This window comes from Mastigoproctus giganteus, chromosome 8 (assembly GCF_048544385.1).
Source record: "Mastigoproctus giganteus isolate SK-2022 chromosome 8, ASM4854438v1, whole genome shotgun sequence".
Lineage (NCBI taxonomy): Eukaryota > Metazoa > Arthropoda > Arachnida > Uropygi > Thelyphonidae > Mastigoproctus > Mastigoproctus giganteus.
The window spans coordinates 177,522,886-177,544,714 of record NC_143582.1 but is presented as its reverse complement, the minus strand read 5'-3'; the positions used below and the strand labels follow the sequence as shown (position 1 = coordinate 177,544,714).

The 21,829-nt window shown below is 36.6% G+C and overlaps 1 protein-coding gene across 1 annotated transcript in view; it reads left to right on the top strand.

Moving 5' to 3' along the window:
- Positions 1-21,829, top strand: part of LOC150082033 (transcription factor IIIA-like) — a 159,145-nt gene that overhangs the window by 114,631 nt on the left and 22,685 nt on the right. The window contains exon 8 of the mRNA XM_090379927.1: positions 2,607-2,663. Within this exon, the coding sequence (XP_090236053.1) occupies positions 2,607-2,663 (57 nt within the window). The remainder of the gene's footprint in view (positions 1-2,606; positions 2,664-21,829) is intronic.

Sequence of the window (21,829 nt, the reverse complement as noted above, 5' to 3'; positions counted from 1 at the left end):
CATTTATTGCCTTACCAATTAAAAAAATTAAATACCTGAAAATTGGAAGAATATTTTCCACAGGTTAGCAAAATAAATTTATACTTACGTGCATTGCTTAATTAATACATACTGTAATATGTACATGCTAACTAGTTGATATTTCTGTTCACTGACATTTTGGGGGGGGAGGAGGTTTAAAATTTAAAACAATAAAAAGATAAGCAATTGATATCAAAGAACACAGCACACACGAATTGCAACTAACACGATACGTGCAAGTGAGAATGGAGTAACAAGTTTCATAACTTTCATAGCTTAAAAGATAGGAATGAAGAGAAGATTAAAGTTTTTGTTTTTTATATGATTGACTATTTCATTGAGGGGGAAACATTTCACTATAATAAAGTAAAAACCCACCTAATTCCAGGTGTTGGTATTATCACAAATTCAATAAGATTGAGTTTACAATCCATTTATAAAAATAGATTGCACTAACAGAAAAGCCCAATAAACCGGAAACTGCTAATTATTTTATGATTGTGACCTCCAGAAATCCGACCGGACCACGTGGTATGGTCAGAGACAATCATGGGGTAATCTCAAGTTCTGCGGTCTCTTGCCTCGATTAAACAGCATGTCCCAATTAAGCAAAGAAAACTCTGGCTATTTTCTCAATTTGATTCTGTTCTTTAAGATTTGTCCCAAATAAATGACTGCCCCTATTAACCGATGGCCCAAATAACCGGAATCCACTGTATTATAAAACCCTTTAGACAGGTGATACAAAAAACTACAGTACATTATTTAATAACCTTAAGGACTGTAGACTTGGCAATAATGATAATTTATTCTGACTGGATGTTACTTCCTTATATGAATGTAAATGTTGAATACACGTTACATATTATTTGGGATATGTTAGTTAAACTCTATACAGATTAATTATACAAAGCTTAAGTTTTTCACTTAATTCAACTTTTAGTTGAAGCTGTCTATATCACCTTCTGAGACAAAGTATACGAACACATTTTTGGTTTGCTAATGGGGTTAAGTGGCTTAATATAGGACGTCTATTTCTCAACAATTGAGTGTATACATTTTATGCATTTTCTACCCCTTATCACAATGATGTTCTGCTTATTACTGATGGTAGCACCATTCAAGACATTTTCCTAGACTATTTTACATTGGAAAGGGAAAATATGGATACTAAATCGTGAAATTCTCTAAATTTCACGCTTCCTTGGGACACGAATAAAATCCAATTTAACATCTATCGTAAACCAACAAATACCTGTATGCTTCTACATTATAACAGCTATCACCCATTCACCCACAAAAGGGCTATTAACTTTAATCAGTTTTTAAATGCCTGTAAATATTCAACGACAGAATTTGCTTTAAACTCAAAAATACAGATATTAACCAGCAGATTCTTAAACAAGGGTTACCCCTTTCTACAATAAACCGAATTAGGGTACAAGTTAAGGATAGGACACAAAACTACACCAACCAACAGTAGTAACATCAAAAAATACTTTATTTCTGTCCCATATGTTAAACAGATTCTTTAAAGATTTAGAATTTAAGATTGTGGCCTGACCAATATGGAAATTACACATCATACCAAACAATTGCTCAGTCCTTTCCTCTTTTGCAACACAAATGATTTGGTATACATTTCTTGCAGTGATTGCGACTTGCCTTACCAAGGATCTACCTGATTCCCGCTGATTGTTCGTGTAAAACAGCACACATCCTCAGTTCATTCTTCTCGTTGAGCAGTGTCAGAATTAGCCTTTCATGCCACTAATGAAAAACATACATTTTTATTCAATGAGGCCAAAATAAATATCCAATGTAATTACACAAGTTTGTTAATTGTAGAAACAATTGAAATTAAATTACATGAGGATTCTATTAACGTTTGCCGTACATATCTTATCTCTGATTTGTGGCTTTCCTGCATATGCGTGAGGACAAATAATCTATTTAAGATTCAAGCTCTCACACTCTGTAATTTCCATTTGTGTCATAACATACAGTCGAAAAGCATTGTCTGCTTTTCAACTTTCAATCTTTTTTCCTTTCAGAAGCAGACAATGCTTCTGAAATAATTAAATTATTTTTGAATTGTTTTCAATTGACTTTTACTGTAATTGTTTTGTATTAATCTTTTATTTGTTTTAATTTATGGAGAGTATCATATGGAAGTGTTCAATGTATTATATTGAGGTAAACTTCTTTTATGCTTCTACAAATATTGATATGTGTAGAACATATTGAGCACCATAGCTCTGTTATATACTATCAAAAGAATAATACTCAGAAAACTTATGAAAAGCATTTGAGAGTTTAGTGCCTTATATGTAAGTACTTTGTTTCAAGTGTGTGTTATTTGCCTAAGCTGCACATTAAAAGTGTTTTAAGTACTGTGATCTTACTGGCTTTAAAGACTATAACAAGCCTGAAACTCTGTTCTGTGCATTTTCACAACTAAATTAATATTTAAATAGATTTAACAAAGGCATTGTATAACCAAAGTATATTAATGCTGTACATTTTGATATATATTGAAATATAATAATTGTTTTGCACTGGTAAAGTCATATTTCAATTTTCAGCATTCCTTGAATAATCACATTAGAATTCATCAGTCTGGTCTTCCTCTTTCAAGAAAGGTAAGAATTATATTTTTTGTTTGAAGGAGTTTCTCTCAGCCTAATCTGAATTGAATTATTTTTAGAATTCATGCACCAACTGAAACAACAGTTTGTTTGTTTTTAAGTTCCAGTGAAGTGAGTTAATTTTTGTAAATTTTAGTTTTTGATCACTTGTTTTAAATTTATGGTGGGGTTGTAGTTTTGGTTATTCTGATCATATCAGTTTGTATAGCTAATTAAAAAGTAGTTCAGACATTAAATTAAAATTCACATGTTAGCTTTTGAATGTTGTTAGCTGCATATTGCCTAACATTGTGGGTGACATTACTCATGAATCAGATAACATCACAGGGCTCACAGTTTGGGAATCATCGGCTGGTAGTGATCATGTAATCATTAGAAGATGAAGAGAGATATGCAGGAGTTGGTAAAAGCACAGGTTTTAATTTCAGTAAAGTGGATGATGAGGGTTTATGGTGCTACATGGCAATCTATCAATTGAGTAAATTGCTGAGGGAGGGTGAATACATAAGAATTATGGAATGCCTTTAAACCAGTAATCACAAATGCAATATATCATTAAGAATATGTAGTGTGTGGAGGATGCCCAGATGGATGAACATGTCTGGCCAGTCTAATAAGCAGAAATGCATGGAAAAGTTACCAAATGATGAAAAGTACTGATGCCCAATAGCTACAAGTTGATCTGTATTAGTAACACAGAAAAGGTTAGAGCATCCCATTCAGGGTTAAGTGTAAGAAAACATTGGCTAAGAGAGCAAAAAATGGTGAAAAGAAGTTTTTCATTTATGTAAATGTAAGGAAGAAGAAAAATCTGATTGGACACATTACATAAGTGTGTGGGGAAAGTCTTAAATAACCCTGCTGATGAATTGAATAGGTACTTTGTCAAACTTTACTGACAAAAGACCTTTTGTGGTGGCAGGGGCTAAGGCATATGAAGTTAATCATTTTGAAATTACAGATGATTCTTTATTAGAAAAACTTTCAAGCCTAAAGGGAAGTAAGGCAGTTGACGGCATATACCCTTTCATAGAGTGCTTGAACCATTGAAGTTAATTATGAGGCATCATTGGATTCACGGGAGATTCTTGTGAATTAGAGAAGTGTCCATGTATTGCCAATAAGTTAAGGTGGTGCTAAGAGCAAAGTCAGTAATTATTGATCAGTTAGTCTGGCTTGAGTCATAGGGGGAAAACCTTGGAGGCAGTGATATCAGTGCAATACAGAGACATTCAGATAGAAATGGCCACATGGTTTTGTTAAGAGAAAATCATGTTTAACTGATGTGCTGGGCTACTTTGATATAGTTACTCTTGAGCAGGATGTAAAGAATAATTTTGACATAGTTTATTTGGATTTTAGCAAGGCATTTAACTCAGTCTTTCATAAAAGGTTATATAAGATTGGAACACATTGGCCAGCATTTTAAAGAGGGATTGCAGGGAGGCTAGAGGGTTGTGATTAATGAATATTGTTAATCACATTTTGTGATTAAGAATATTCATTAATCTGGTTCTTGGATCACTGTTTCTAATATTCATAAACAACATCATCAAGGGAATAGACAGCATTATGTCAATTTGCAGATGAAGTAAATATTAGGAGTCTTTAATGAAAATGCCGAGCAGCACTCTTTCAAGATGAATTGGACAGGCTTCAAGGATTATCAAAAAAATGATAGCTATGTTTTAATGCAGAAAAATTGTAAGGTCCACTTGGGCAATAACGACTTTGAAATAATTTATACACATTGTGTATAAATTATAAACGCTAAAAACAGAAGAAGAAAGATCTAAGAGTTGTGAGCAGATATATATTATTATTATTATTATGAGCCATATGGTGCAAGGAAGCCTCAGGCTTATGCTTCACCAGCCAAAAAAAAAATTTCTGAGGGAATCGCCAAGAAAGAGAAGAATGATGATATCTAGCTCGGGACCCTAGGTGTGCCAAGCCCATACTCACCAGATACGTAACATTAGCATTAGTAGAGGCATTTGATGCAAGAAAGCAAGCTTATGCAGCATCAGCCAAAAAAAAAAAAAAAAACCCACTTCCACTTCACCCCTCTGTTCGTTCCAAATACCTGTCCAGCTGAGCCTTAAACTTATTTAGGCTATCAACCTCCACCACAAGGGATGGAAGTCTGTTCCACCAACCAACCACCCGCTGGCTAAAGGCAAATTTCCTCATGTCTATCCTACATCTGTCTTTCCTCAATTTGAATTTATGCCCTCTCAGGTGATTTTTCTGAGCTAGAGGAAGAATCCCATCAGCATTGAGCATGCTTAAACCATTCAAGGCTTTATACACCTCTATCAGATCACCTCGCTGGTGCTTAGTCTCCAGACACTGTAATTTGCAAAACTTAAGCCCTTTCTTCGTAAGAGCACCCCTTTGTTCCATTCACTAATCTTGTTGCCCTTCTCTGTACTCGTTCCAGCAGCTCTACATCCTTCTTGAAATGAGGCCTCCAGACCTGTATACAGTACTCTAGATGTGGCCTGACCATTGCCTTATACAATGGAATAATCACCTCCTTATCCCTGCTGGAAAAATTCCTGTATATCATTGACAGTACTCCATGAGCTACTCTTGCAGCCCGTCTGCACTGCTCAGAGAACTTCATATCTGCCTGCACAACCACCCCCAAGTCCCTTTCATTCTCTACCACTGTCAGTGTAGTACCACAGAGTTGATACGTTGCTCTGGGGTTGCTGTTTCCCATGTGTAGTACTTTACATTTGTCAATGTTAAACTTCATTTGCCACCTCTCAGCCCATCTGCTCAACCTTTCCAGATCCTGTTGCAGCAGTATAGTGTCAGTAGTGTCCTTGACAACCCTGCCAACCTTTGTATCATCTGCAAACTTGGACATTAAGCTTGATATACCATCATCAATATCATTTATAAATACAGAAAACAATAATGGACCCAACACTGAGCCCTGAGGGACTCCACTAATAACATTAGTCCACGATGAGCAGTGTCCATTGATTACCACTCTCTGTCTTCTCCCCCTCAACCACCCCTTTATCCATAGCAGCAATTTGCCTCCAATGTCACACTGCTCCAATTTGTGTAGCAGTCTTCCATGTGCAACAGTATCAAAAGCCTTTCTAAGATCCAAGTATATAATATCAAAGTTATTCCCTGCATCCAGTTCTTTTGTGACTGCATCATAATATCCAATCAAGTTGGTCAGGCAAGACTTCCCCTTAACAAAACCATGCTGTGTCTGAGCTATAACTGAAGTCTTGTCTAAATGATCCTGCAGTGCTTCTTTAACCAGTGCCTCCATTAATTTTCCTGGAACAGAAGTTAAGCTCACAGGTCTATAATTACTTGTCAGCCTTTGATCCTCCTTTGTGAATTGGGGTCACATTTGCACATTTCCAGTCTATGGGTACCTCCCCTGAGTCCAAGGAAGCTCTCATAATTATGGCTAAGGGTTTGCTTACTTCCTTTGCTGCCTCCTTTAATATAACCGGATAGATCCCATCCACCCCGGGTGCCTTTCTTGTGTTTATCTTCAACAGTTTCTCCTCCACTTTACTCCCAGTTATTTCAAGATTCTGTAGCTTACTGCCAGAGTTGAATACACTTCTGGCATTCCTCTCCCTGAATAACTCTTCATGTGTGAATGTCAATGCATAATATTCATTTAGTTTGTTAGCTACCTGAGCAGGATCATCAAAACTTGAACCATATCGATATAAAGTGGACCAATCTGATTCATCCCCTTCCTTCTAGAGTTAACATAAGTAAAGAACTCTTTGCTGTTTTTCTTTGCATCCCTTGCCAAGGATTTCTCGTAATCTGCCTTTGCCTGCCTAATAATTCTCCGAGTTTTGTAAGCAGGTGGCCAGGAAAGCGTATGGTGTCCTGTTGATGATTTAACAAACAGTAGCTTGTAGAGATAGAGATTATAAGCAATTGTAAGACTGCGCTCGGAATACTGTGTCCAAGTATGGAGACCTCATAAAGACCATGTGAGGAAAGACTTCACTTAAGGGGACCACAGAACTTGGCAACGAGGCATATTAGAAGGGGAGCTGGTTGAAGTATTTAAGGCCTTCAGTTCTGGATAGTAAAATAAATGAAAGTAAAATTTTTCACTTTATTTTACTATTCCAGAACTAGGAGCTATAAATTCAAATTAGAAAAATGTTTGCACTGGATTATACCTAGTATTTTTTTTTTTTTTTTTTTTTTTTTTTTTTATATATATTAAACCAGTGAATTGTTCATTACTGGAACAAGTTACCTATGTGGGAAGGGAGGCTGTCGCAGACATTCCCTCAGATATGCCAGACAAGCTGTGTTTGCTTCCTGAGAGTCTAAATTGCTGATGGAACTGATATTCGGGTGATATTCAAGTCAAGTGGACCCAATTTCGGCGAAGTCCAGACAGTCGGTGACAGCCAAATCCTCTGCTTCCACCTTCACAATGGTGGGACTTAGTAACACACCACACAGAGGAATGTTGCCCCCTCTGTGTTACCAGGCAATACTAGATGGTAGAAGACTTTCATCAACCAGTGCAGTACCACCACTTTGCTTATTGGAGGTTTGAAGTGGTGGAACCCATGTTTAGTCTCCAGAGCTAAGTTCCAGTCAACCCTTCCATCATGCAGAATGATTGTCTTTTGAAGTTATGATGAACACCATGGCAAGATCATACTTCCTTACATTTTGAAGGTACAGCTCTAAAATGGTGTTCACAGGCCGGATGCTAGTTAGTACACAGGACTTGAACCTATTGGTAATTCTCTAGGAGGCTTCTGGAGAGACTGGTGTATAATCTTGCTACCTTTACTCTGCCAGATAGTGACTGGAGGGAGTCAGAGTAGAATGTGTATGCAGGGGAGGGGCATTGTTGAGGTCACATTATGTCAAGGATGTGGGTTTATCTTACCCTGTATACGCCACAACCAAAAATTTCATTACTTCATACAGCATGTCCCCCCCCACCACCACACGCACACACACACACACACACACACAATTCTTACTATTGAATACACCATGAATTAGCATTAGCAAAGCCACATGATACAAGAAAGAAAGCTTATATAGCATCAGCCAAAAAAAAAAACCCTTATTTCACCATCCACTCGCTCCAGATGTTTAAGTTCTGCCTTGAATCTACTTAAGCTATCAACTTCTACAACGAGAGATGGAAGTTTGTTCCATCAATCAACCACCCGCTGGTGAAAGGCAATCCACACATCTATCCTACAACTGTCTTTCCTCAATTTGAATTTATGCCCTCTCAGGTGATTATTCTGAGCAAGAGGAAGAATCCCATCCGCATTGATAATGCTCAAACCATGCAAGGCTTTATACACCTCAATAAGATCACCTCACAGGTGCCTAGTCTCCAAACACTAATTTGCAAAACTTAAGCCTTTCTTTGTAAGAGCAACCCTTTGTTCCATTCACTAATCTTGTTGCCCTTCTCTGTACTCGTTCCAACAGTTCTACATCCTTCTTAAAATGAGGCCTCCAGATCTGTATACAGTATGCAAGGTGTGGCCTGACCATTGCCTTATACAAGGGGGAGAATCCTCCTTATCCCTGCTAGAAAAATTCCTGTATATCATTGACAATACTCCATGAGCTACTCTTGCACCCGTCTGCACTGCTCAGAGAACTTCATATCTGCCTGCACAACCACCCCCAAGTCCCTTTCATTCTCTACCACTGTCAGTGTAGTACCACAGAGTTGATATGTTACTCTGGGATTACTGCTTCCCTTATGTAGTACTTTACATTTGTCAATGTTAAACTTCATTTGCCACCTCTCAGCCCATCTGCTCAACCTTTTTTAAATCCTGTTATGGTAGTGTACTGTCATTAACAAATCTGCCAACCTTTGTATCATCTGCAAACTTGGACATTAAGCCTGATATACCATCATCAATACAAAAAACAACAATGGACCCAACACTGAACCCTGAGGGACTCAACTAATAACATTAGTCCACGAAGAGCAGTGTCCATTGATTACCACTCTGTCTTCTCCCACTCAACCATCCCTTTATCCATAGCAGCAATTTGCCTTGAATGCCACACTCACTGCTCCACTTTGTGCAGCAGTCTTCCATGTGTAACAGTATCAAAGGCTTTCTAAGATCCAAATATATGATATCAAAGTTATTCTTTGCATCCAGTTCCTTTGTGACTACATATAGTATCGAATCAACTTAGTCAGACAAGACCTCCCCTTAACAAACCCATGCTGTGTCCAAACTATAACTAAAGACTTGTCTAGACGATCCTGCAATGCTTCTTTAACCAGTGCCTCCATTAATTTCCCTGGAACAGAAGTTAAACTAACAGGTCTGTAATTACCTGTCTCCCTTTGATCCTACTTTGTGGATTAGGGTCACATGTGTACATCTCCCATCCATGAGTGTACCTCCTTTGAGTCCAGGGAAGCTCTCATAATTATGGCTAAGGGTTTGCTTACTTCCTTTGCCGCCTCCTTTAATATAACTGCATAGATTCCATCCACCCCAGGTGCCTTTCTTGTGTTTATCTTCAACAATTTCTTCTCCACTTTACTCTTAGGTATTATGAGATTATCTAGATTACTGCCAGAGTTGAATACACTTCTGGCATTCCTCTCCCTGAATAACTCCTCATGTGTGAATGTCAATGCATAATATTCATTTAGTTTGTTAGCTACCTGAGCAGGATCATCAAAACTTGAACCATATCGATATAAAGTGGACCAATCTGATTCATCCCCTTCCTTCTAGAGTCTACATAAGTAAAGAACTCTTTGCTGAGGTTTTTTTTTTTTTTTTGCATCCTTTGCCAAAGATTTCTTGTAATCTGCCTTCACCTGCCTAACCTCCTATGTAACTTGGTTACAAAGCAGCGTATATCTATCATAGGCTTCTGTGTCACATGTTAATTCATATGCATTTTTCTTCTCTTTTACATGTCTAATTAGTTCATCTGACATCCATTTAGGCCTAAATCTTGAACAATATTTCTTTATTGGTATGAAAAGCTTAGTAGCTTCCAAGATTAATTCTTTGAATGCTTCCCAGTTTGAATTTGCTGTTGGTGACATCATCAGTTGGTTCCACTGTATAGAATGTAAATACTGTCTCAGACCACCGTAGTCACCTTTACGAAAGCAAAAACCCTTCCCTTTTCTCTTGATGGGATTTACTCAAAGAGGTAACTACCACTTCAGCACACTGTGATCACTGCCACTTAGTGGTTCCTTTATTCTGCAGATTCTTGATGCATGAAGAATCACTACTGATAATCAGATCTAGATTACTCCCTCTAGTTGCCTCTCGAACATGCTGCTGTAGAAAACAATCATCCAATAAATCCACAAAAACCTTGCTAGTGTGTGAGTGACCAACCCACAAATTCCAGTCAATATTTGGTAAATTAAAATCCCCCATTATAAGACACTCTAATTTCCTGGCCCACTATTTCTCTGCACAATTGCTGATTATACTCATCAGATTCATTAGGCCTATAACACACACCTACTCATTTTTCCTTTCCCAGTGCTTATGTCACACCAAACAGACTCAACATTGCATTGTCCACCCACATCAATTGGATGCACTTCCTTAGATTTTGTTTCTTAAGTAACAGCATAACCTCTCCTCACTTCCTGTCCTGTATCCTTTCTGTACACATTGTACTCCCCAAATTCCAGTTCTGCACTGCTTATGTCTGTATGACACCATGTCAAGTCTCTGATATCCCAACAATACCTTCCTTTGATGTCTTGACTAGCACTTCAAGCTCATTGAATTTATTAACTACACTCCTAGCATTGGTGTACATGCAAGTATACATGCACCTGTTTCTACTCTTAGGTACCCTAACACAGCCTGTGTATTTACTTGTTCCACTGGGGCGCCTCCGTAGCCAGGTGGGAAGGAGCAGCGATGCGTAGCACACTCTTCTTGATTAGACCGGGGTTCGAGCCCGTCACCACCAAATACGGAAGATGCGGAAAGGTCAGGAAATGACCACCGCATCTCCCGGAGCAATATGGCCTTAGTTGCTAATGCTCCTAAAAACCAAATAACAATAACTTGTTCCACTATGACTCCCAGCAGTCCTGGAAATTCCCATTGCCTTGCTTTCCAGGCTGCTGCTCAATTGCATTTAATTGTCAAACTAATTGAGCAAACTTATCTGCAAAAAGATCTAAACCTATCAAACACTTCCTAGTTCATTTCACAAATATATATGGTCTTGGTTCTAATCTTAGTGATGTCCATTTCCACCTAGTCTGGCAACCCCCATGTACTTTTTCTGACAATCTCAGTTAGCAGTTGATTCAACCACTGCTCAAATAAGTTGTCCAAATTATTTGCTGTGTGATTCCTTTTGTCTCAAAGGTGGTACTTGTGAATATGTCAGTTCCAATATTCCCTGTGAGAGACTTGGTAATTTGGAATCTCCTCTTTTCGATCTTCTCTGGCTTAAAATCTCTCTGCCTTATTTTGTCAAATTCATCTGTTGTCTCTACCATTCTCTCAACTCCACTACTCATTTGGAATTCTTTGACTTTCCTCTCATTGCAACTTGGCTTTCTATAGTCCAACTTTCCCAACAGTGAGATAATTTTCCTTGGTGATTTCAGTGTTCACAACTCCAGCTGGCTTCAGTTTTCTAGTCACACAGACCCAGCTTGTTGATATGCTGAGACTTTTGCAATTACTAATGACCTCACACAGATTGTTCATTAACCTACCAGAATACTGGACAATCCTAACCATACAGCCAATGTGCTTAATCTTTTTCTCACAAACAACCCTACTAAGTACACAGTCGAAGTGAGTGGTCCTTTAGGCACCTCAGATCACAACTTGGTGATTCTCTTCTCCATTGGAGCCTTTATCTTAGCTATTCCCAACCTCATTCTGTTTGGCATTGCAAGAATGCAAAATGGGATGACCTGCAGGATTTCTTTTCTTCTTTTCCTTAGTTGGATTGCTGTTTCAAAACTTCTGATGTCAACATTTGTTCAGATCGTGTCAGTGAAATTATTCTTGTAAGAATGGAATCCTTTATCCCACACTCCACTTTAAAATCTCGTCCTTTATCTAAACCTTGGTTTTCCAATAAATGTGCTAAGGCTTTTCAAGAGAAGAACGTTGCATATTGTAATTGGCTTGTTTATAAATTTTCAGTAATTTTCTGCCTACACCAAAGCTTCCAACAATTGTAAAGCAGTCATTAATCAGTCCAAACTAGATTTTGAACAGGCTAAGAGTAGAAAACTTGCTTTTTGCCCTAATGGTAGCCGAGCATTCTGGTCTCTTGCCAAAGCTATTGGTCCCCCACTTTTTCCTCTCTCTCTCCTCCCACCTCTGTCTGAACCAAATGGTTCTATTGTCACTTCAGCCAAGGGTAAAGATGACCTGCTAGCATCCCATTTTTCTTCCAACTTATGTATTAATGATGTTAGTAAAACACCTCCCACCATTCCCAACACACTCCATTCAGTGCCTCCTGTGGTCTTCCGTCAAAAGGATGTCAGAAGGATTTTGACGAATCTCTATGCTAGGAAAGCTCCAGGTCCTGATGGTATTTCTCCACTTGTTCTCAAAACCTGTGCTCCTGAATTTACTCCTATTCTTTGCCACCTTTTTTCACTTTCTTATTCCATAGGTGTTTTTCCTTCTGCTTGGAAATTTGCTTATATCCAGCCAGTTCCTAAAAAGGGTGACAAATCCCTCCCATCCAATTATCGTCCCATTGCAATTACTTCTACTCTTTCTAAAGTAATGGAGAAATCAATTAACCGCCAACCCTTAAACTATCTAGAAACCTTCCATCTGATTAACAATAGTCAGTATGAATTCACTCAGTGTCGATCCAATGGTGATACTCTGGCTTATGTTTATAATGGATGCACTATTGCAGATCCAACTGCAATAGCCAATGCTCTCGGGGAAACATTCTCTAACATCTCTGCAACTTCTTCATATTCCCCAGAGTTCCTGGTTCTGAAACATAAAATCGAAAAACAGGCACTTAATTTTAAGTCAAGGGGCCTCTATCTCTACAACGGGGCGGGGCATTCACTATAAAAGAACTGAAAAGATCCCTCACTCTTTCCAAAGCAAGTGCTGTTGGACCAGATGGCATCCATTATGAAATGATTAAACATCTTTCACCAAAATCTATGGATTATCTGCTCCTTCTATATAACAGAATCTTTATTGAAGGGCAGTTTCCGGATTCCTGGCGCAAGGCAATCGTTCTTACCTTTCCTAAGCCAGGAAAGGATCCCAACGTCACCACCAATTATTGTCCTATTGCTCTGACTAGCTGTCTGTGCAAAATCCTGGAGAGAATGGTTAATTCTCGTTTAATATGGTATCTAGAATCAAATGACCTTCTCTCCAACATCCAGTGCGGCTTCCGAAGGAACTGGTCCACTTTGGACCATCTTATTAGATTGGAAACATCCATCCAGGATGCTTTCTTAAAATGCGAACACTTGGTGTCAGTATTCTTTGACATGGAGAAAGCATATGATACAACTTGGAGATTTGCATCTTAAAAGATCTGCATAGCCTTGGTCTTAGGGGGCAACTCCCAATTTTTATTAAAAACTTTTTAGCCAATCAATCTTTCGAAGTTCGTGTGCGATCCTCACTCTCTCCTTCCTTCAGCCAAGAGGAGGGAGTACCACGAGGATCAGTATTAAGTGTCACGCTTTTTGCCATCAAAATCAATTCAATCACAGAACAACTTCCTCCAACTGTAAACAGTGCCCTCTATGTTGATGACTTTAGCATTTTTTTTTTTTGTCAGTCATGCAACATGAGGGTTATTGAAAGACAACTGCAGAATGCCATTGATAGTCTGAATTCCTGGGAACTTGCTAATGGCTTCAGGTTCTCGCCGGAGAAGACCGTTTGCGTACACTTTTGTCGTAAGCGTAATCTTCATCCTGAACCCGAATTAAGGCTTGGACAAAATGCTATTCCAGTAGCAGCAGACACAAAATTCTTGGGACTCAGATTTGACAAAAAGCTGACCTTTCTGGATCATATCAGTCAGCTCCGCACAAAGTGCAAACATGGGCTTAATATTCTCCGCTCGCTCTCCTGTACATCTTGGGGAGCAGACCGATGCACCCTTCTTTGACTTTACCGTGCACTTGTGCGATCCAAACTTGATTATGGGTCCCAGGTATATTCCTCAGCCAGAGACAGTGTCCTTCGATGGCTGGACCCTATCCATCATCAGGCCCTACGTATTGCTACTGGAGCATATCGTACATCTCCTGTCCAGAGCTTATACGTCGAAGCAAACGAACCACCGTTATCGCTTCGACGTAAGCAGTTGTCTTTAAAGTACGCTTTAAAACTGAAATCCCTGCCAGACCATCCTACGTGGCCATTCGTTTTTGAGCCACTATGGGAAAATTTATATAATACCCATAAGACTGCCAATCATCCTTTTGGTATTCGTCTCCAAGAGCTACTCAAAGAACTTAATATCAAGGTAGACAAGGTTGCCCAAACACCAAAGCAACCCTTTCCACCCTGGCATGCTCATGTCCCGGCATGTGACTTGTCTCTTAGAAATTGGGGAAAGTCGGACACTCCATCATCTGTCTACCTGCAGCTTCATTCAGCACACTGAACTGAATATTCCAACTTCTTGCCAGTCTACACAGATGGTTTGAAGTCGGAATCATATGTGGGATCTGCTGCTGTCTTTACAGACAGGTCTACATCGGAGCAGATTCCCTCTGAATGCAGCATATTTACTGCAGAGCTGCACGCTATAGAGTTAGCCTTGGATCACATTAGTGAATGCCAATACCAACGGTTCATTTTATATTCCGACTCTCTCAGCATGTTACAGGCCTTAATATCTGTGAGATATAATCCTCATCCAGTTCTGTCTAGTATTCAGCAGAAGATTCACTTCCTCCGTGGACGTGAATATGATATCCGCTTCTGCTGGATTCCCAGCCACATTGGGATTATTGGGAATTGCTGATTTCGCTGACGCCGCAGCCAAATCAGCAATTCCCAATAATAACCGCTACCTGTCAGTCCCCTATACAGATTACAGGCAAATAATACACCAAAACATACACTCCCAATGGCAGGACTCGTGGAATAGACAGACTGGGAATAAATTTTATCGTATAAAGCCTGTAATTGAACCATGGCAGTCTAGTCTACGCAGGAATCGTAAGGAGGAAGTTGTTCTTGTCCAGACCTGCATAGGACATAGTCATTTGACTCATTTGTTTTTGCTGAGGGCTGATGACCCTCATATGTGTGAGTCTTGTGGCACAATTTTATCCTTGAGACACATTTTAATTGATTGTCCAGATTTTAGTAATATCCGTTTTACCGCTTTTAATCATTTGACTGAGCCGTATACACTCAGTCAGATTTTATCCGAAAATGACAATGTGTCTGCTGTTTTTAGATTTTTAAAATCAATAAATATTTTTGCTCGTTTATAAAATTTACATTTTTCTTTTATATATTTGTTATACCTCTTGACATAGTGACCTAACTAATTATGTCACTGAAAGTTTAAATTTTTTTATAAATGACATGGTCTTGGCACATTATAGCCTTAGTAGCTAATGCGCCAATAAAAATCAAACCAAACCAATCTGGCTTATGTTACCCATTTATGGACAATTTCAATGGAAAAGTTTGGTGAAACACAAGCAGTTACTCTTGACATCTCAAAGGCTTTTGATCATGTTTGGCATAAAGGTCTTCTAAACAAGTTTCCATCTTATGATTTGTGAAATTTTTTTTTTTTGTAATTTTTATCCACTTTTCTCTCTGACTGCTCATCGAGGGTGATGATAGATGGCTCTCTTCTAACTTCTCCACTAACTGTCTCCCAAGGTTCATTTCTTTCCCCCACTCTTTTCCTCTTGTATATTGATGACCTTCCATTGACTGGAAATCCTATCCATAGTTTTGCTGAATAGCACATTGCATTCCACTTTCCAGTTTGAGAAACCTTGCCCTGCTTAATCAGTTTCAACTTCACAAATATCTGCTACCACTTCCTTAATTGCCAATCTATAGGTAATTCTACAGTGGGCAAAGACAACTTAGTTGATTTAAATTCTTTTAAAACTCAGTCCTGTCTTATCTCGCAAAAAGGATTCTTCTGCTCCTATGCTTATCTTTGGTGACTCTGATATCTAGGCAAGATGATATATCACTTTTGGGTATTACTCTGACTTCTAATCTCTCTTGGCACAAGCACATTATGAATATTGTTTCCTCTGCATCTAAAAAACTTGGTTTTCTCTTTCACTCTCGGCATTACTGTTCTTCCAAACAGCTGTTTACTCTGTACAAATTGCAGATCCACCCTACCATAGAATATTGTTCCCACATCTGGGAACAATATTCCATATTTGCCCCCAAAACCTCTCTCAGGCTTCTAGATTCCATTCAGAAGAGGGCAGTTAGGTTAATTAATGACTCCTCTCTAACAGAGTCTCACCACTGTCTCATAGACTTTGTTTCGGCTGCATGCCTTTTCTACAGATACTTCCATGGGCACTGTTCTTCTGAATTGGCTTCTATGATTCCCACTCTCTTTCAAAACAGTCCAAACATATGCTACCAACATCCATTTACTGTTCAACATAATTCACAGAACCAACTTCATCTTCCTCATTTATTCATTCAACTGCCGTTTTCTGGAACAACCTTCCTTCATGCATATTTCCTGAAAATTACAATCTACAGACATTCAAGTCTAATGTAAAACACTTTTCTTTTTCCGTCTTCTCAACCTCCAACCCATGCACAGTACTAAGTACTATAGGTTCTAATACCTCTCGTTTGGTTTTTTCATAAAAAAAAAAAAAAAAAAAAAATAGTCTAATTTCTTACCTACTTTATATAAAAAAAAAAAATAAGATTATATATATATATATATATATATATATATATAATTATTTGAATAATGTTTGAAATAGTTAAACTGAATCTTTCATAATAAAAAGGTAAAGCAAACATCAGAAGCAGCAAAAAGCATATTCCTCTACATGATGCTTGAAATATAAAAATAAATTAGCATGTGGATTAAAGAAAATAATGCCAGAAGAAGAGTGAAAATAGTCCTTTTTTTTTTTTATCCTCATTCAGTAAATATATATTTTTTTTTTTCCCTTTTTTTTAGTGTTCTCTTAATATTTTTATTATTTGAATTTATTTTATTCTTTTGTTATTGTTTTTTTTATTTTATTTATTTATTTTTATTTTTTGGCTGATGTATAAAAAGCCTGTTGTCTCCTTGCACTATACATGGCTAATACTTGGATGAATGACTTTCTTTGTCAGCCTGTTTTGGAATTATGAAAACATTTTAATGGACAGTAGTCTCCTTATTTTTTCTCTAAAAGAACTTTTAATTCTATATTCAGAACTGTTTGAGAGCCTCGTTTTTCAAGAATAGAACCACAAATGTTTTGCAAATTGATAATTATATGTTTAAATGTATATGTCAATTAGTTATACTGTACTAAAACTAACATTTGATTTCATTGAAAATAAAGCCTTTACTCCTTTAGTAAAGTTTTGAATCAGAGTTATGTAGGATCAATGTTCAAACAAACTTCATTTGTTTATAGTGCATAGTTTATTCAAAGTAAATTGGTTATGGAATAAGCATGGACACAAAGTAAAAAAAAGTGTTGTTGACAAGTTTTCAGTATGTTTTCATATATTTTAATTTTTTTGATGAGTTATTCTTCTTAGATATTTATGGTTTTTAATAGGTTACATCAACGTTCTAAGTAGTAGCTTTAAAGGAAAATTTCCATTGAAATATGGTGCCTACAGTTTTCATCAGTAATAAAGCTCTGGGTTATTTTTTATTTGTTACTCAACAATCTAATGAAAAAGGAAATAGATGGTAAATGTATGTTTTTCTGAATTAAATTTAAATGACAATCAACAACGTGGGGAAAGGAAATGAACTTAATACTGTATTGGTAGCCAGATTTTTGATCATTGCAAATAAATGTCCATTCGAAAGATTACAGAACTATTCAAGAATAGTTCTCTATATAATAGCCAAGAGCAAGGAAATAAATAATCTGCTTCTAATAAGACAAGATGAGCTTATTAACTTAAAAAAAAAAAAAATTAATTCTTAATAGACATTAAATCTTTAAGTTTAAATATTTATTTTTGGTACTTTTCTTAAAGAAAATAACTAAGAAAATCCTTCTGTTCTAGATTTTCCATATTCACTTATAATCCGGTGGCTTTTTTTTTTTTTTTTTAAGCTGTTAAACTAATTTGCATATAAAAAATCAGATTTCTATCTGAAAATGTTCAATAAAATTTCTATGTTATTACTTAAGGATTTTGCATATGTGGGTTATTTAAAACTGGAATTACTGAATAAAATATAAATGCCAAATTTAATGAATAAGTTAAAATTCAGTGTTTCATGTCTGAGTTTGGGAGCCCGTTTCGGTCACTTTAGAACAATAGTAATAAAACCATAACTAGCAAATACTTAAGTTAAATTAACAAGGCGCTAAGTTGAAGTAATATTTCGTAGTTTGATTATGCGAACACTTAGACCACACCAAAGCAACTGGACCCAACAATGTAATTTGTTATGAATATATTCTAGATTGTGAAGTCTTTATTGAATATATACTTGTCTGTAATCTTGCTTTTGAACTTCATATCCACAAAGATATATCATTGGAAAGTTCTTGAGGAGTTAGTTTATGATATTCACAACCAGAATTAAATAAATTGATCTTAAATTACAAAATTATGTAATTAGTTGAAATGTTTCAGCCATCTTACAAAAGATTTTCAAGTTGGCTACTTGTACAGGCACTCCCCGGCTTACGGGAATTCGACTTTAGGCAAGTTTTTGCCTGCTGGGGCAAACTTAAAATCATGAAAATATCGTAATGTGAACCCAATAACACATTGCTTTTTTTTTTTTTTATATTTATTTATTATTTTATTTATTATTATTATTATTATTTTTTTTGGTAATTTGTTCCAATGCCTTGGAAGTTAATTTTTGCTATATAACTAAGCTATTTATCTCTGTAAAAGGTCATTTTTATAATGGAAATTGTACTACACTTTCATTGTTATCATATGTTCTATTATTAGAATCACTTTTGAATTCCTTTGTGATATTTTTCTAAAACACATTTCTGGAGGTCTCTACCATAAAACAGTTTGAACTTTCTGGTTTATTTGGCTTTTCTGTTAGTGCAATCTATTATAAACGGGTAGTAAATTCTTATCTTATTACATTTGCGATAATGTGATAACTGGTATTGTGGTGAAATTTGCATATCAGAAATCTGATCTCTGTCTGAAAATGTTCAATAAAATTTCTATATGTTATTACTTAAGAGTTTTGCATGAGTGGGTTAAAATAAGTTCCCCTTCACTGAAATCTTCAACATATAAAAAACAATACATTTTCAGAATCTTCTCTTCATTCCTATTTACTTATTACTAGGGGGATGGGAAAGGGACCAACAGAAAGTGCAAGTTGTGGTAGTGCTAGGAAACAAAACAAAATTGATTTAGAAATCAAGATGATTAATTAAGAAGTACGAAGCAGGACAAAGTTTGTTATCTATTGCACAGAAATTAGGTTTTGCTGCTTCAACAGTGAATACTATTTTGAAGGATAGTAAACATATAAAACACGTTAAAAGATCAATGCATTGATATCAACAGTGATCACAAAACAGCATTCAGATGCTATGTTGAAGGTAGAAAGCTATTAATAATCTGGATGGAAAATCAGATTCAGATGCAAGTACCCCTGAGTCTAATGGCCATTCAAGCAAAACAAAAGTATTTATGAAGATATTAAGGATAAGCACAGCAAATTCCAAGCCAAGCTCGTGGCAAGCAATGGGTGGTTTAATATGTTCAAGCATCGCGCTTGTTTCCGCAGTATTAAAGTATGCACTGAATTCACCAGTGCCAATTCTCCAGCTGCAGAGAAATTTAGTAATGTATTGGAAAAAAATCCCTTCTACTCCACAGCCCTCAACCTCTGCAGTGGAATACTTATCAGCTTGGAGACTGATTCTGGCAATGATGCTTGAGAGGTAAAACTTGCTGACATTAGCCTGTACCTTCATTTTTTGTAATTTTGAAATTTTTGTAATTGCACACTTTTGTAATTTTGTACAGTTTTGTAATTTTTCCTGTGCATAACATAAAAAAAAAAAAAATTGAATAAATAGTTCTCTTTGCATGTTCGTTGAACATTTCTTTTTTGCTTCGGTCAAATTAGCATTAGTTGAGGCATATGATACAAGAGAGCAAGCTTATACAGCATCAGCCAAAAAAAAAAAAAAACCCTTCCCATTTTGCCAAATGTTCGTCTATTTCAGCCTTAAATTTATTTAATTTATCAACTTCCACAACAGATGGAAGTCTGTTCCGGAATCAACTACCCATTGACTAAAGGCAAACTTCTACACATCTATTCTACAACTGTCTTTCTCCAATTTGAATCTATGCTTGCTCAAACCATTCAAGGCCTTACGCACCTCATTCGGATCACCTTGCAGGTGCCTAGTCTCCAGATGCTGCAACTTGCAGAACTCAAGCCTTTGTTCCTCTCACCAATCTTGTTGCTCTTCTCTGTACTCATTCTAGCAACTCTACATCCTTCCTAAAATGAGGCCTTCAGGCCTGTATACAATACTCCAGATGTGGCCTGACCATTGCCTTATACAAAGAGATAATCACTTCCTTGTCTCTGCTAGCAAAATTCGCATACAGCAGGCCCCCGTTATAACGCAGTTTGCTTTATTGCTGATTTGCCATAACGCTTTTCTTATATTATAACCCGTATCTGACTATAACCCTGTCACAGATCACTATAACGCTCTTTTACAGATTGCATTTTTGGCATGTTTAACGAAATCGTTTCATTTGTTTGAGTCGATGGCTTGAAAATGAAAGCAAAACAGAATTAAAATGTTTCCCATGCCGACTTGAGAAATTTTCCCACGCTCAGTGAAATTCTCACACGCTAATTTAATTGCAGTACAGTGATTTGTTACTTAGTTCAGAGATCAACATTTTAAAAAATGATTAAATATATTGCTTATATATTTGATCATTTATATACATTTATCCGAAGTCTAGTCATCACTCAGTACAGTATTAGACATCAGATAGTATGAATCAGAGCTGTAATACTCATTATATTGAGGTAAACTCGCCTTATTATTTTACAAGTATAAGACATCGTGCATAATGGAAGAGTTTATGGCTGTGATAAGAATGAAAAAGCAATGTCTGGGTGCAGTACAGACTATAAATGTAAGAAAGACCTGAATTTGAAAATTAAATTAGATGTTTTGAAGCAAATAGATTCCAGTCAACAACAAGTGGATGTGTGCCATAATTTAGGACTTGCAAGTTTAACTGTAAGAACAATTATAAAAAAAATAAAGAATTTAATTTTAGCAGCAGGAAAGATAGCTGTTCCACTGCAAGCAACTAGGGCTAGGCCGACTATTAGGATTGAAATGGAAAGACTTAATTTTTTTGAATTTTAATTTTATTGAAGATAATATCCAATGCAGAATTCAGTTAAGTTAAATATTATAAAAAAGAGAGAGATTAGCCAATATGACGATCTGAAGAAAACTTGCCAAAAAAAAAAAGTGGAACCATTTAAAACTGGTAAGGGCTGGTTGAATAGATTTAAAATCCAGGGAGAAGCTACCAGTGCAGATCAAGGAGCAGAAACTTTCAAAAAAAGAACTAAAATTATTGAAGAGGAGTATTATGTGTTATACTTCTCAACAAGTTTTTAACATACATGAAGCAGGACTTTTGTGGAAACGAATGCCTAAAAGAAGTTTCATATTGAAAAAGAAAAAAACATGCCAGGTTTCAAAGCGGCGAAGGATCGGTTGACTTTATTGTTGGGTGGTAATGCTGCAGGGGATTTAAAATTAATACCCCTTTTAGTTTATTTGGAAGAGGGCCAAAGTTCAACCCAAAATCGACACATTTTTCATGATTAAATTCATAAATTAAATCAATTAAAATCAATTTAGATCAGTTAAATTCTATTTTAATTGGAATTTTTAAGTTTAATTTTGATACGTAAGTAGTTAC